The sequence below is a fragment of the Eulemur rufifrons genome, chromosome 5 (assembly GCF_041146395.1).
Source record: "Eulemur rufifrons isolate Redbay chromosome 5, OSU_ERuf_1, whole genome shotgun sequence".
In the NCBI taxonomy this organism is placed as follows: Eukaryota; Metazoa; Chordata; class Mammalia; order Primates; family Lemuridae; genus Eulemur; species Eulemur rufifrons.
The window spans coordinates 34178225-34193223 of record NC_090987.1 but is presented as its reverse complement, the minus strand read 5'-3'; the positions used below and the strand labels follow the sequence as shown (position 1 = coordinate 34193223).

The window sequence follows — 14999 nt, the reverse complement described above, 5'->3', positions numbered from 1 at the left end:
AAGACACTAGAACTATACATAAATGCACTTAAAATATACAAATTAAATATGTGTGCATGCTAAATTGAAATACAGCTATATACAAATGATCCGCTATAGGTAATAGTGTTGGTTCTAAGAATTTTTCTTGAAAGTTATTCTAAAGGTTATTATTTGAATTCAAAAAAGGACTTACAAAATAGCAATGCTATGCCCAACAATATTGCAAGGATAGCCCACTTTCCAAGTTTTACTTCTCCTCCGCCAACCCTTGGACCTGCACGGGATGTGCAATCATTTTCCGTAACACAGTTACAGAGTGTAACAGTCAACGAAGTGACTTTAGACTGGCCAAGTCTATCTGAAACTTTGACAGGAACTACATATTGTCCAAATGGAGGATCATTCTGATAGGAAAGACGTGCTGCTGTATCTGAAAAAAACAAATAAATAAAACCAAGCATTATGGAATTTCATCAATTTCTTCTGAGCGTAACTAATTATTGGATAGTTATCAGACTTCCCTACAAAGGAACATTCCTGATGGGATGGCACAACTACTAGAAGATTCTAAATGTGAATGAACTAGTAGTTCTAATCTATAGCCATTGCAAACATATTGCATATAAAAGTCTGTCTATACTGCCTCTTATATAAACGTCTTTCGGCTCTTTTAATAATGTATTTTGTTTGTCTGTAAAAAAATCTTTCCTATCATAACTAACAGACTTGTTAAGAGATCATTTTTTATCGTATCTTTAAAATATTTAATTAAACCAGTCAGTGTATATTTCCTTGTACACATGATTCATCAGAGTAATAGTATGAAATTCTGGATGTTTCCTTTTACTTTGTTTTGATAAATTGTGCCAAATAAACATAAATATTTGTGACTTATTGTCAGAGACTAATTGTGACAACTTCAAACACACCTGACCATAAACATATTAGCAGGTCCTGAGTTGCACTACTGGAACTACATCTCCTGGTTCTAAAGGACACCAGGGCCAAATACACATTTCTAAAGTTTTGATGAATGTTTTTTACATCGAGGACAGAAAATATCCAGACCAAAAGCCAATATAATCTTAAGTTCAAAGCTAAAGATATAAAACTACTCTGAATGTAGTTGCCACATGCCAGAGAACAATCCTTCTCCCACTTCACTGCCCAGTGTGACGTTCTCATTTTTTGTAGTGTTTGAAGCTTTAAAAGTAGATTTAAATGTTTAGGTAAAGAAATCATTGAATTAAAAATTCACTTTAAGAGAAACCACAATATAACAAGACTGACGGAACCAAAACTTATGATTCATAATATGCCATGGTCTATTGCATTCAGTATCTCATTTACTCCCTCAAATAATCCCATTTTACACATGAGGAAATGGGCACTCAAAAAATAAAAATAAATAGCATGCTCAGATTGACATGACTATAATAACAAATGATGGAGCCAGCATTTGACACTAAGCCTGTCTGACTTCAAAGCCTCTTTAGGGTATGGTCTTCTTAACTTGGTGTTTTCCAGGCTTTTGGATGACTACACCAACCAGCAAATCTTTAAAATAACAGTTTTTGAGCAACACACTGCTGCCAAAGTTTTATTTTGCTAAGTATGAATATTGAAAAAAAAATACCACCTTATCAATACTATGTAAAAAGAAATAATACTATGACACCAAGTTGAAAGGGCAAACTCTAAGAATAAGGTTAATTATTCCCAAGAAAAAAACAATAGATAACCACACTCAAACCCACACACACCAGAATATTGTAAAAAAAAAAAAAAAACTCAACAGAACAAAAACCGAAAATCTTGTCAGTTCACAGAGCAGGATCCAAGGCACAGTACCTAATTTCTGTAGATCCTCGTTTATCTTTTCCCATCCCGTTGTCCCTCTGCATTTTCTTATAACCTTTCTAATTTGTCATAATAGGAGATTGAGACATATTCACTGAAAGTGTGGGGTTGAAAAACATTCAAGGGCATTTTAAAGGCAAATCCCATTCTAGTGCTGGAGTCATGGTAGCCGGTAGACCCTGCCCCCATGATCCATGGGCAGTGCGAGCAGGAGATGGAGAACATGTTGAAGAGTTAGGAGCTGATGCAGGGAGGGAGGCAGTGGCGGTAATGGAAAGAAGTCCCTTCATTTTTGCCTTTCTTATCACCATGGATCCTTCTGGTCTAACATCAAAACTGCAGACTGGGAACCAGGCTTGGGGAGAATCCCAAGGAGAACACAATACACACAAAATGGTCAGAAGTCAACACAGTGGCAGAGGGGAGGATAGTGTGGTAGACACTGTAGTGTTCACCATCTCCCCTTGCAATGAAGCACATACTGTCCCAGCTGCTTGGGAGGCATTGGCACCTTCAGTGATCGTGCCTTCTTGACAAAGCTCATGTCCTTCTTTGCAGCCCACATGCATTGACTGAACAATAAGAGAGAACAGGGGATGCGCTGGGGACCCTCTGAAGGGCCATTTAGCTCAGACTCCCCATGGGGTTAGCTGAGGCTGTCATTTGACCCGCACTGCAGCTTCCCTTGGTTTTTTTGCCCAATCCTGCTTCCCTTCTTTTCACAGCTATTGATACCAAGCAAATTCCTTAATAAACATTCTATTGGAGATACCCTCAAAGTCTCAGAGTCTGCTTCTGGGGACTCAGTCTGCAAGAGATGGGGGCTCCCTTATGACCTAGAAAATTATGTCAAAAAATCTATGTAGGTGAGCGGTATACAAGTTAAAAAGTGATTGCATTAGCCTTAGTCTAAGTAAGGGAACGTGTGTGTGTGCGTGTGTGTGTATGTGTGTATCTGGAGTGGGAATGAGAATGCATCACACACCTAAAGGAATCCTGGCATAGGTTGAGGGGCAGACATTGGAGAGGCCCACTTCCCACCACTCCAAAACTGAGACATTTTCATTGGTGGTTCCCATATAGTGAATTATTATTCTGTTTCATTAGGAAAAAAATGTTGCAGACATCTTAATGTTGAAAAGGACAAAGCAGTGTTTAAAAACACACACCATTAATTTTTGTCAGTCTCCACATTCTCCGTACTTCTGAGTCAGAAGTCTCCAAACTGAAGTCAAAGGGTGGGCCATTCCTGGGTTCATCAGGATCAATAGCAACGATCTCCGCAGCCGCCATGACAGGTTTGCAGATGGTCAATGTGGGTTTAGTTATGGCTGGGCCGTTATCGTTCACATCTTCAAGGATAATTCCCAGTGTCCCAGTACATGATCGCCCAACTAGAAAAATAAAAGTAATACTTTTTTTATGTTTTACGTTTTCACAAGGAAATTATACATCGAAAAAATGTTTCAATATTTATTAAGCACCTATAACTTATAAGTTATTAATATAATGATAGGCAGTCACAGGCTATGTCCTTGGGGAATGTTAAGAGAAAAATATTGCTACTTTCAAAAAGGTTGTACCGACAATGACAGCTATTTAGATGAGTTCATTCATTCACCAGATCACTGCAATAAACATAGACATTTTCATAGAGCTAAGTTTTGACTGATTTTTTAAGAGGAGGAAGGGAGTACAAACAAGGGCACTTCTGGTATATTTCAAAGTGCAAGGAAATTCAAGGAGATGGGAGAATATGCTACACACACCCATGATCTGGAGACAATGAATGGGAAGGTAGATCGATGGAAGTTGACAATGGAGGGAAGGGCTAGGGGTCTTTGAAAGGCAGAGTAGGGAGCTTAGAGGTTTTGGAGCAAAGAAATTGAATAGAAGATATATATTTGGAAGATTCCAACAAAAATAGTACATGGAAATGTTCAAAGGGTGGAACACTCCAGCAGTGGAAGCTTACTGAAACTGAAATAATCACTGTGGGGTGTAGCCGAAATAATTCATCTATCTATATATTTAGTAAAAACTTATTGGATAACTACCCTGTACAAGGCACTGCACTGGAAAATCTGGAGGATTCAAAGAAGAAGCAGTCATGGGTTTATGCCTCAAGTTAGTAGTGTGATTATGAAGTCCAAAGCCCAAATCCAGGAGTTCTGTCTCTACATCATTTATTTGTTCTGCTTAACAAGGAGGCTTGGACATTAGAGGTGGAGAAGAGGATGAAAAAACCTGTGTTACCCATTGCCTAGTTATGTCTTATATGAAGCTGCCAACCTAGGGATGCTGGGAGACCTAGGCACAGCCCTGCAGTCACAACCTCAACCAGGGCACCTGTGACACAGTGACTGGACCTGTGATAGTGCCTGGGTCACCATGGGTCAGGAGCACAAGGCCACCAAGTTAAGGATTGGTTCTAAACTGGGGCCACAGAGAAGAAGCAGGTGGAGGCGACTACAAGACTGCTAGTTAAGATGGGGTAGAGTGGGAGAGAGAAAAAACCCAAAACACAGAGCAAACCAAACACCTCTCATTTAATATAAGCCTGCAAATTAAAATTCCCAACTGAGCAAGATTAATGTTAAGAAGGAAAGGCAACAAAAACACCAGTCAAAAGATTAATTCACCCTATATAAGACATCTGTGAAACAGGTACATTTAGAATTTTCAAAGACATAAAGAAGGGTAAGGAATTAAGTAAGAATGAAATGATCGCTCAAATTCCAGTAGAAATAAAACAGCAACATTCATCTAGTAGGAATTCTTAAAAAAGAGAACAGACAGATGGCAGGGGAGCAACATTTCAAGAGATTAATTGCTGAGAATATTTCAGAAGTAAAGAAAAGCATGGCTCTTTAGATTGAAAGTATATTCTGACTACAGTGCTAGATAAATAAAAATAAATTCACAGTATATACATTAAGTTAAAACTGTAGAACTCAACTCAGGGAACTATAAAAGCTACCTGGACATATCACCTACAAAGCGAAAATAACTAGATTGACAGCGGAATAAGCATCAGCAAGAAGAGATTCCAGAAGCTAACAGAGTAATATCTGCACAATGCCAAGGGAAGGAAACCATGGACTCAGAATTTTAAAACAAGTCAAAGTATCAATTAAGTATGAGGCCAGTATTAAAATATTTTTTAGAACAACAAAACTGAGTTGTTCTAAAAAACCAGGTTTGAAAAAACTAGTTCCCAGCAAGAAGAAATGGGACGAGAAGAAAAGGAGAAATAAGAAACAATGCGACCACCTTCCATTTTGGACAACTTCAAAAGAGTTTTTATATTAGATAAAGAAAGCAGAGAAGTATGTATTTTATCTACCTGGCATACTTTTCCCTATTTATTAGGGCAGAATAATTTCTCTCTCTCAACCTCTCTTATTCTCATGCTATGTGGTGCTTTCTTGTTCTCTCTGAAAAATGGGACTGCTGGATGTGTTGAACATTTCTTTCCCTTTGGCTCCACACACAGAATTGAGAGCACATGCCTTACCCATTGAATCTGGCTAATTGTGCTGTCTTTAAAAATTGAGCTCTATAGTGTTTGCTGTTCTTCTTCTGTAATAAATGTTTCAATGTCCCTTCCATCAGACATTTAGAGTTACTCGTTAAACTCCAATTATATATTTTTTTGTACACTGTGATTAGTACTGGTATAGAAGAACATTTAAGACCTCAGACATCTAATTCACAGTGTTTCACGGCTGTTTTTCATCTGTTGATGAATTAAATACTCTTTTATTCATCGGAGTGTAGGCATAAAATGCTCATCTTCTAATATTAATATAGTTCTACATGGGTAGAATTACTAATTGCAAATATGAAGCCACATAAGGTGTACTATCCATGGTTTCGTGTTTTATGTGCATGGCACTCTTCAGTCAAATGTGGTAAAAGAGTTGAAAGTAACCCCCTCCTAAAAGCTAGACAACAATGAAAATAGAAATCTAAAACTCAACTATATAGAGGAGATACTTGGGTGAAACTGCCAACAGAATTCAGATTACAAAGGAATTGAGAAGAAAAGAGAAATTGAACTTATAGCTTAAGAAATAATCTGTGTTTAGAAGAGGGGAAGGCAGTAAAACCAGAAAGCATGCAGGAATGTGTGGGAAAATTTAGACATGGAAGCCTTGAGAGAGAAAGTTTTAAAGAGGAAGCAAGCGTTGTGGAGACACAGGAAGGTGAGGAGTGAGCACCAGCCCAAGACAACAGTGCTCAGGAGAGAGCATTTTCATTAGGAAGCAGCAGGGAGGGCCCAGATGAATTAGCCAGTACAGAATTTAGAAAAAGGTTTAAATAAATGGCATACTTTTGTATGATCTCAGTTCATTTAGTTTAAAAAATAAAACAATGCAGAATTATTGATTCACAATTCCCTCCCTGGGAGATAGCACAATGATTCCCACCCTCTTCCAAAGAAATGAATGGGAAAGGCCCCGTTACACCTTCATTCAATACCATAACGACGATTAACAGTGCCTCATCTCAAATCATAAAAATATTTGATCTCTCAACAATTCTATCTCTTCTGCAACAGAGGAGAATGTAGAATGAAATTACAGCCAAAATCTCTAATTTCAGACAGCAATTTTTATCTCATCTACACATAAACCATTTTCCAAGTGCTATTAAAAATGTAAAAATAATGAATTTTGTTTTCATATTATCTTTCTTCTTTTCATTTGCCTTTGACCAAAAAGTATTTCTTGGCAAAGAGACATGAGCAGCTGAGGCCTTAAAGGACAGTCTTCAATTGGTTGAAGATAAACCAGTCACGATTACAACTTTACCAATTCAATAAATGGATAGGAGTCACTTCTCATTAATTTAGAGAGAAATGGAATACCTAAATCGTCTTCCAAAATCATTTCTGAATTCTAATTTTCAAGCTATAGCATAATAATTTATGTTTATTATAGTTAGCATGTTTATTTTACAAAGACACAGAGTTCAAATTCAAGTTATGATAAAATTGTATTTTATGTACTAAATGGGTCTCATATATAATCACTATATTCATATTTCTCCCAATTTTATAGGATGCACAGAACAAAATTTTACATTTTATATGATTATACAAATTCATAGTATTTGTGTCTCTAATTTTATAATGTTATTAATTGTGACTATGATTTATTTTTATAATGTCTTCAATCAGAATTCTAGCCTCCAACTATATTGTTAGTTGCCAGTAAAAAGTTAAAGCTGTTTTCCAAAAGTGCACTATGTGGCAATAAGTATGTTCTCCTTGTAATGAACTTTCCTGCCAAAGTGAATATTTTAAGAAAAATGAATAGATAAATTGAAACTAATTTTACTAAAGTAATTTTCTCAATTTCTAATGATTATTTAACTTTAATAAATTATGGTTTCAAGTGTTTCTGTGACTAAATTATTTTATAATTACATTTAAAACTGAGGATGTTATTAGAAAGCAGACATGAGTTAATAAATTACAGCAAACCTTTTAATTACTTTATACATCATTCTGGAGAGATATGAAAAAACTGAGAGTATATGCAGCCCCTGGCTTAAAAATTTATGGTGCTGGTTTAAACACTGAGGATATATGTAGCTGAGGATGTATGCAGCTGGCTTAAAAACAAAGTTCTTACCTCGATCTGATGCAACGACTGTAATGTTATATATGCCATTTTTGATGAACTCTGCCTCTCTATCTAGGCTTCTGAAAACTTTGATTGATCCGGAATTTTCATCAATGGTGACCCACCCTTTTGGATCGTTCAATTTCTTGTACCTGTTAGCAGTGATGAATTAAAATAATAAAAAGTCTCATAAGCCAAATTATAATACTCGTATCAAAATAAGTTATAAATTTAAAAAACACAATAAATTTAGAGTTAACTATAACAGAATTATAGATACCTTATGTCACTGCTACTTCTTGTTTCTGGGTCATATGCTTTATATCCACTGCTTGTTGTTCCCACTGGTGCATTTTCACTAATTCGAACAGTTTGCGCTGAAGGGCTACACTCAGGGCCCTCATCCTGATTTTTCACACTAACAGTGACTGTCGCTGTGCTCATGGCAGATCTGGAACTAGCCTCTCTGGAGTATGGAGCTTCATTAACTACGCCAATTTGTAGGATCACTTGTTTTCTTTCTTCATAATTCAATGGCTGCAAAAGCAAATGTGTTCAAAATCAGATCAACTCATTTGATATTTGGCAATGCTCAATAGCATATATAACTTGTTAAATTTGGAAATACCAAGTGCTGTATTGGAAATAGTCATGAGAATATTAAACATACACCCAGAAACTGGTGGTAGGAGAGGGAGGAGGAATCCTTCCATTGATTCAGTATTTAGGTGGAACTGGCAAAAAAGACCAAATACTTTTCCCTAACTCTAAATTTAAGTAAAGTAGTATAATAGGTACCAATGAAGATTTTGGAAAGTATTTATTAATAATAAATGTGCCTGGATGTTAATACACGAGATACTCTTTTAGGGGGTTCATAACATAACCAATAGTTACTTACTACACCAAAAGTTTTCGGACATCTTGTCTTACTGTTCTGAGATGAATAAAATTATTATTTGTATCTGGTTTGAGGTAGAAAAAGTAGGCGAAACTTTTTAAAATGCTTTTAAGAGGGGAGGGACAAAAAAAGAGAAAGCTTATGGACATTACATTTTCTTTCTTTTTTTGTGTGTTTATTCCATTCCTGTTCTTTTCTTAAAAACTGGAAGTACCAAGTTTGAGAAAGGTTTCATTTATTCTCCTGATACATAGTTGTAATGAGAATTAGTAAAGCCATGTTCTAGAAGACAGAAATGTTTTCAGGTCTTGGACTTCACAAAGATCAATTTCCTTCTGAGAATACCAAGGATTGAGGCAGGAGTTAGGTGAAAAAAGAGACAAGATTGCAAGCATATTTCTTTGCTGTTTTCAAACAGAGAATTTAATCCACAAACTGCAGCTACTTTTCATCATTGAAAGGAAAAAAGATTCATCATTTGTGATCCATGCTCCTTGTGAACATGGACAAAAGGAAAACTGTATAGACCCACAGCAGAATCACGTTCTAGTCAAAGACACAGCAGATATAAGCCTATGACTTTGTCCAGGGCCAAAAGAGCTCAGAACACTTTATGTGCTAACTCTGGCTTCTTGTGAATTAGCAGTAGGTTCTTCTCAGATGCTGGGCCATGGTATTAGAAACAAGTTTTAGAAATATTTACATCTTTGAATGGTTGAGGATTCTCATTCTGAATCTGGATGCTAGGAATGTAATATACAATGAAAATAGATGAGCAAACCTACGAATAGCCTCTCTATGGGTCCGACCAGGAGTAACACATCATTTGGGAAATTCAGTAAATAAGTGGAGGCTCCTTGACCCAGAAACAGAAAGAACTGGCTAGGAAGATTTGGTACCATCCCACTGGCATCAAAACTGTGCTTATTTTTGAATTGTTAAGTGGTATTGGTTAATTGAACATACACATATGTATAATATATTTTAAAATCATGCCTTGACAAAAGGTTACCAAAAATGAATATATTCTTTCCATTATATATAATGGAAACATGGCATTTACATTTACCTATATATCTATTTTATTACTACATTTACCAGAATATCTTTCTCTACATTAAACTCTAGTATGCTATTATATGATATCATAAATAGCAAATAACTAATTTACTAATTTATTCTTACCTTAACTACACATAGAACTCCTTCATTGGTTTTGGGATCTGTTACAATTTTAAAATTCCCATTTTCATTGCCCTTTAAAATGGTATAATTAGCTCTCCAGTTAGCAGTATTCACTAAATCTTTATCCTCAACAGTAACACGTAAGATTTCCACATCAATTGTATTTTCTTCCACTGATGTCACATACTAAAATAATAAAAAGAAACAAAAGTCTCATTAGTATTATAACTCTCACAAAGAAAGAACACTGTGTGAAGTAAGTTCTATTCTTCTAATTTCCAAAGTATTATGTTTACATGATTTTAAACCCTAATATCAAAGAACTGTGATGTCTTGGGCGGGGGGGGGGGGGGGTGGAGAGTACTTCATTTGAAAGCATGAGGTATGGATGGAGAGGTGCATACTGAACAATTAACACTGGGCTATACATTTTCCTTTAATTAATATCACATACTTACAGAAGTGCGGGTAAATGTTGGCAAGTTGTCATTCACATCTCCAATATTAATGATACAAGTAGAAGTTGTGTACAAACCAAAATGTTGACCATCCATGTCTTGTACTTTTATTTTCAATTGGTATTTATCAATAAACTGAAAACAAAGAATTTAATTATTCAGTGAAAGCAGCAACATTATAAATGAAATTTTAATTTGCACTCTATAATTTTCTTTGCATTAGTAGTTTAAGGGATACATTATTAAATTTCATGGTGTCTACGTACAGAAGAATAACTTCCTCTCACTCGTAATTTTTAATTAACTTATGAAAACTGAGTAGTTTCTCAAATTTAAAGTGCTGTCAATTCATAGAATATAGAATCAATTGGTTTTATCCTTATTCAACAGAAAGAGAAGGGCTACAGCCATAAGTGCATTTAAAATTGCCTGGTAATGAATCAAAATCTTTATCTCCTATCCAACGTACATTTTGATGTTTAAAAAAATATACAGCAGCATTTTAATGAAACAATAAAGTGAAATATCCTCTTGTGAAAAAATATAGATTTTAAATATTTACTTTACGTTTATAAAAAGGTCATTAAATATGTATGAAAATAAAGGTCTGGGGCTATGTAATTTTTTCTTTCCAAGGAAAATAAAATCTGGCTCTTAGGGCTTCCTGTTCATCAAATATTATAGAACACTGATCATTACTTTAAACAAATGTGTTTCTCATCATAATGCTTTCATTTATTATAAGTGATTGAGATATGGAAGGATTAAAAACAACATAATAATGCCTTCCAGACTAAGCATTAGGAGATTTGGGTTCCAACCCCAACTTCAAAAATAACAAATGCAATCTTGGGCAGTTACGAAATTCTCTTTTCCAAGGTTTCCCCTTCTATAAAATGGTGATGATGATTATCTTTCCTCATCTCTTTTCACAAGACAAAATAATATGTGGAAACCTATCCTAACCTTCTACCTAGAACATTCGTCCTTCTTACAAAGCCACCTTCTTCCCCTAATTCCATCATCTTTTAAACTTTCTTGTCCTCATGTATCACCCAAAATAAAACTCAAGTTTCTTTCTATCTCTGTGCTTTTTATACACATAATTTTCTTGATTTACTCCTCCCTCATAACCTGCCGCATGTGTAGATTTGAAAAATAATGGCCTTATTTTTATTGAAACTTTTAAGAACTTCATGCTACTATACTTATAAAAGGTAATATGTATTTTGTTTGTAGTGAACTAAGATTTATTGGAAATAAGTGATTGGCTGAGAAAACAAAGCAATGAAGTTTTGTTATCCTAAATGTTAACTTGTAAAATCTTCAGATGGGAGAGAAATTCTAACATTTGAAGGGCTTAATAGGCTGTAGGCAACACAAGAAAACTGGAATTGTGGGGTCAAAACGTTACCAGAAAACACTATTGGGTGAACTTCATTGGTCAAATGTTTTCAACTGATTCTATCAGAAGGATCTATCCAAGGAAAAGTACTCGTATAACTGATTTGTGAGCTAAACAAGTTATTGAGGTTTTTTCTTTTTTTTTCCATAGAGCACCATTTTTACATGAAAGACAGCTATGGTTATTCAGACTAGAGTATTTGGAAGACATGTTCTCAAACACAAAGTGAAGTTGTCACTTCAAGGAAAACAACTCTTTGTTGCCAATGATAAATTGGAGTTTTCAAGCAAAAATGAGAATTTTGGATAATTTGTATCAACCATTGTGATATCAGTGGAGGTGAAGAGGTGATTTTTTTATATTGTTTAATGAAATATGTCAATATTTGGAGGATCTACATAGCTGTGAATTAATATTTTCCAAATGACCAATGCATGATGTTACAAAATCCTATGTCAGTAAAATATCCACTCACAATACAAGACAGACCAATGGACTTTAATGTAACAAAGTACCGAAGTTCACTGGTAAGGCTTGAGTCCACACCGCAAAAAACATTTAGCAAATTGCCACTTGTCAAGCTTTGGTGTACTATCAAAAGAAGAATATCCACAATGACCTGAAATTACTACTAAAATACTCCTGTATTTTCTAACTTCATATCATGTCAGATTTTCTTTATATACTTCAGCTAAAATTACATATTATAACAGACTGAATGCAGAAGGAGATAAGAGAACCCACGTCTTATATTAAGCCAGATATTAAAGAGATTTGAAAAATGCATAATAATGCCACTCTTTCATTAATTATTTGTTGTTTTGGAAAATGGACTTACTTTATATAAAAATTTTATCTATGATAATATATAATGCATTTATTATTTTAAATGGGTAAATTAATACATATTTTGAACGTTTCTCATTTTAAATACTAATAGTAAACATAGATAAATGCAATCCTCATAAGCAAAATATCTTTGGGTTCCTCATCAATATTTAAGAATATGACTCTGTCTCAAAAAAAAAAAAAAAAGAATATAAAGGAGTTCTGAGACCAGAAATTTGGAGGACCACTTCTCTAATACATGAGGGGAGGGATAGGAAAAGGGAGAGAAAATTAATCTAATATGAAGATTTAATAATTAAAGAAATATAAACATCTATTAATATTATTTTAAGATTAAGGATTATAAATGTAGTAAGGGGAAAAACAAACTGCTATAAGAATTCGGATGAATAATGATTGGTGGAGAAGGTAATAGTTGAATAACTAACAGAATGAATTACTAAATTAGGATATTGCCATGGAAACAGGCAGACTATAGATATATTATAAAATAATCTCAGAGGTAATATCAACACTGCTTTGGAAAGTGATTTGATGTAGGGGAGTAAAAAGCAACATCAGCCGGGTGCGGTGGCTCACGCCTGTAATCCTAGCACTCTGGGAGGCCAAGGCGGGCAGATCGTTTGAGCTGAGGAGTTTGAGACCAGCCTGAGCAAGAGCGAGACCCCGTCTCTACTAAAAATAGAAAGAAATTAGCTGGACAGCTAAATATATATATAGAAAAATTAGCCAGGCATGATGGGACATGCCTGTAGTCCCAGCTACTCGGAAGGCTGAGGCAGAAGGATTGCCTGAGCCGGGAAGTTTGAGGTTGCTGTGAGCTAGGCTGACGCCACAGCACTCTAGCCTGGGCAACAGAGTGAGACTCTGTCTCAAAAAAAAAAAAAAAAGGAATGTATTAATATTATTTGAACTAGAAAACATGGGAAAAGAATATGTTTGGCAGGAAAGACAGGTTTTAGATGTATTATTAATACATCTTAGGTAACTGTGAGACATCCAAATTAAGACTTCTAGCAGTCAATTAAAAATGGCAAACTGGAGATTAGAGAGAGATAGATTTCCTTTTCATCTACATAAGGGCAAGAATGTAGATGAGATTGTTGAAGAGATGACAGACAGAAATAGAAGCATTTCTTTCTCTGTGGATAACAAATTTCTGCATATTTCCAAAAGGTTCACTTTTCATATTTGATAGTTATTTTTAATACCTAATAGAAATATGTTTATATTAGGAAATTTGACTATACAAAACATACAATTCAAGAAAGAATGAATTAATAGTTCAAAGTTAGCATACACCAAGGTTATTTAATGACCTCGATGAATATACTAAAAATAATAATTTTGCTACAACTAGATTCACAACATGCTTTTCAAAAGCACAATTACAGGAGATATACAAGTACTATTAAATAGCCATGTTATAATCAATTTTTATTTATAAATATTTATGTTACCTCTCTGTCCAGCTGAGAGGATGTTGTGGTGATCACACCTGTCTTCGGATGCATGGAGAATAGTGTGGGTGACGCTGGCAACTGCTCAATGATAGAGTACTTCAGGCGTGTGTGCATTGTGTCAGGCTCATCTTTGTCAGTTGCGCATACCTGTCCCACAGTAGAACCTACATATGGAGAAATCCTTAATTTCCAAAACTCTCACATTTTCAACCTCCCATTTATCTCACTCCTTTCCACCCACCTCAGAAAAGTTGAGGACCACTTTATTATATATCAGAGCCATGGCTTTTATAAAGTTTGCCAATCTCTACGTAAAGTATCACTTCCTTTTAAATACTGTAGTGTTCTAACATTTTGGAATTTGGTGATCATACCCATACTTACTGCATTTAATGGCTGCTTTTATAAATGTTGATATTATCCCTCCATGATTTTTGTATGTCTAAAGAATTCTAATTACTCTTTAGCTTATTTCTATTTACATGCCGATACTGAAATTGACCATATGAGTTATTTTCCTCTAAAAATTCTTGGCTCACTTAGACATTTGTAGAGGAAGTTTCAAAAACTGCATTCTGACTTCCAACTAAAATGGACCATTTTCACAGGATTGCAAAAACATTTGTGTTATTCTCAATGACTTATTAACGATCATGCCCAGAATACTGTCAATCATTTACTCACTATAGAACATGAATAGATATTTCCAAGACTAAATCTCCAATTGTTCAAAGACATTCTTTTTGGACTATGTTCTCTTAAAAGCACTATTTGACCTCCCATAAGAAGGTAACATAACATCTATTAACACCTATATTTCAGGTACTATGCTTGACATCCCACGTGTATTATGTTTCATTTAATCTTCACCACAATCTGGTATATTGCTAACTCATTTTACAGGTGGAGGAACTAAGGCTTGTCAAGGTTAGAGAACTTGTCCAGGGTCCCACAGCTAGTGAAAGGCAGCGTAAAATTCAACCCAGAGTCCCTTGTTCTTGCTACCAGGATATTCTGCTTCCCAATGGCGAGGGTGAAACTCAATTTATGAAATGAAACACATTTAAGTTGCCAAATCTTGTTAAAATAGGTACTCACCAACTCTGCAATTTTCAGATACTGTAAAAATGTAGGTTGTTTCTGTAAAAATTGGGTAGTTATCATTTTCATCCTCTATTTTGATTACCATGGGCAGCGGAAGTTCTGGGGTGTACCCATCTGGAGTTGTGGCAAAGGCAACTATCTGCAAAGAGAGTAAAATAA

At 35.1% G+C, this 14999-nt stretch overlaps 1 protein-coding gene across 5 annotated transcripts in view; it reads right to left on the bottom strand.

Moving 5' to 3' along the window:
• DSC2 (desmocollin 2) overlaps window positions 1–14999 on the bottom strand; it is a 32436-nt gene that overhangs the window by 3591 nt on the left and 13846 nt on the right. For all 5 annotated transcript variants that reach the window (XM_069468150.1, XM_069468149.1, XM_069468151.1 and 2 more), the window contains 8 exons: window positions 14835–14979; window positions 13734–13900; window positions 10020–10154; window positions 9562–9747; window positions 7756–8012; window positions 7485–7627; window positions 3012–3236; window positions 176–412 (listed from right to left, as the gene is read on the bottom strand). In XM_069468150.1, the coding sequence (XP_069324251.1) occupies window positions 176–412; window positions 3012–3236; window positions 7485–7627; window positions 7756–8012; window positions 9562–9747; window positions 10020–10154; window positions 13734–13900; window positions 14835–14979 (1495 nt within the window). The remainder of the gene's footprint in view (window positions 1–175; window positions 413–3011; window positions 3237–7484; window positions 7628–7755; window positions 8013–9561; window positions 9748–10019; window positions 10155–13733; window positions 13901–14834; window positions 14980–14999) is intronic.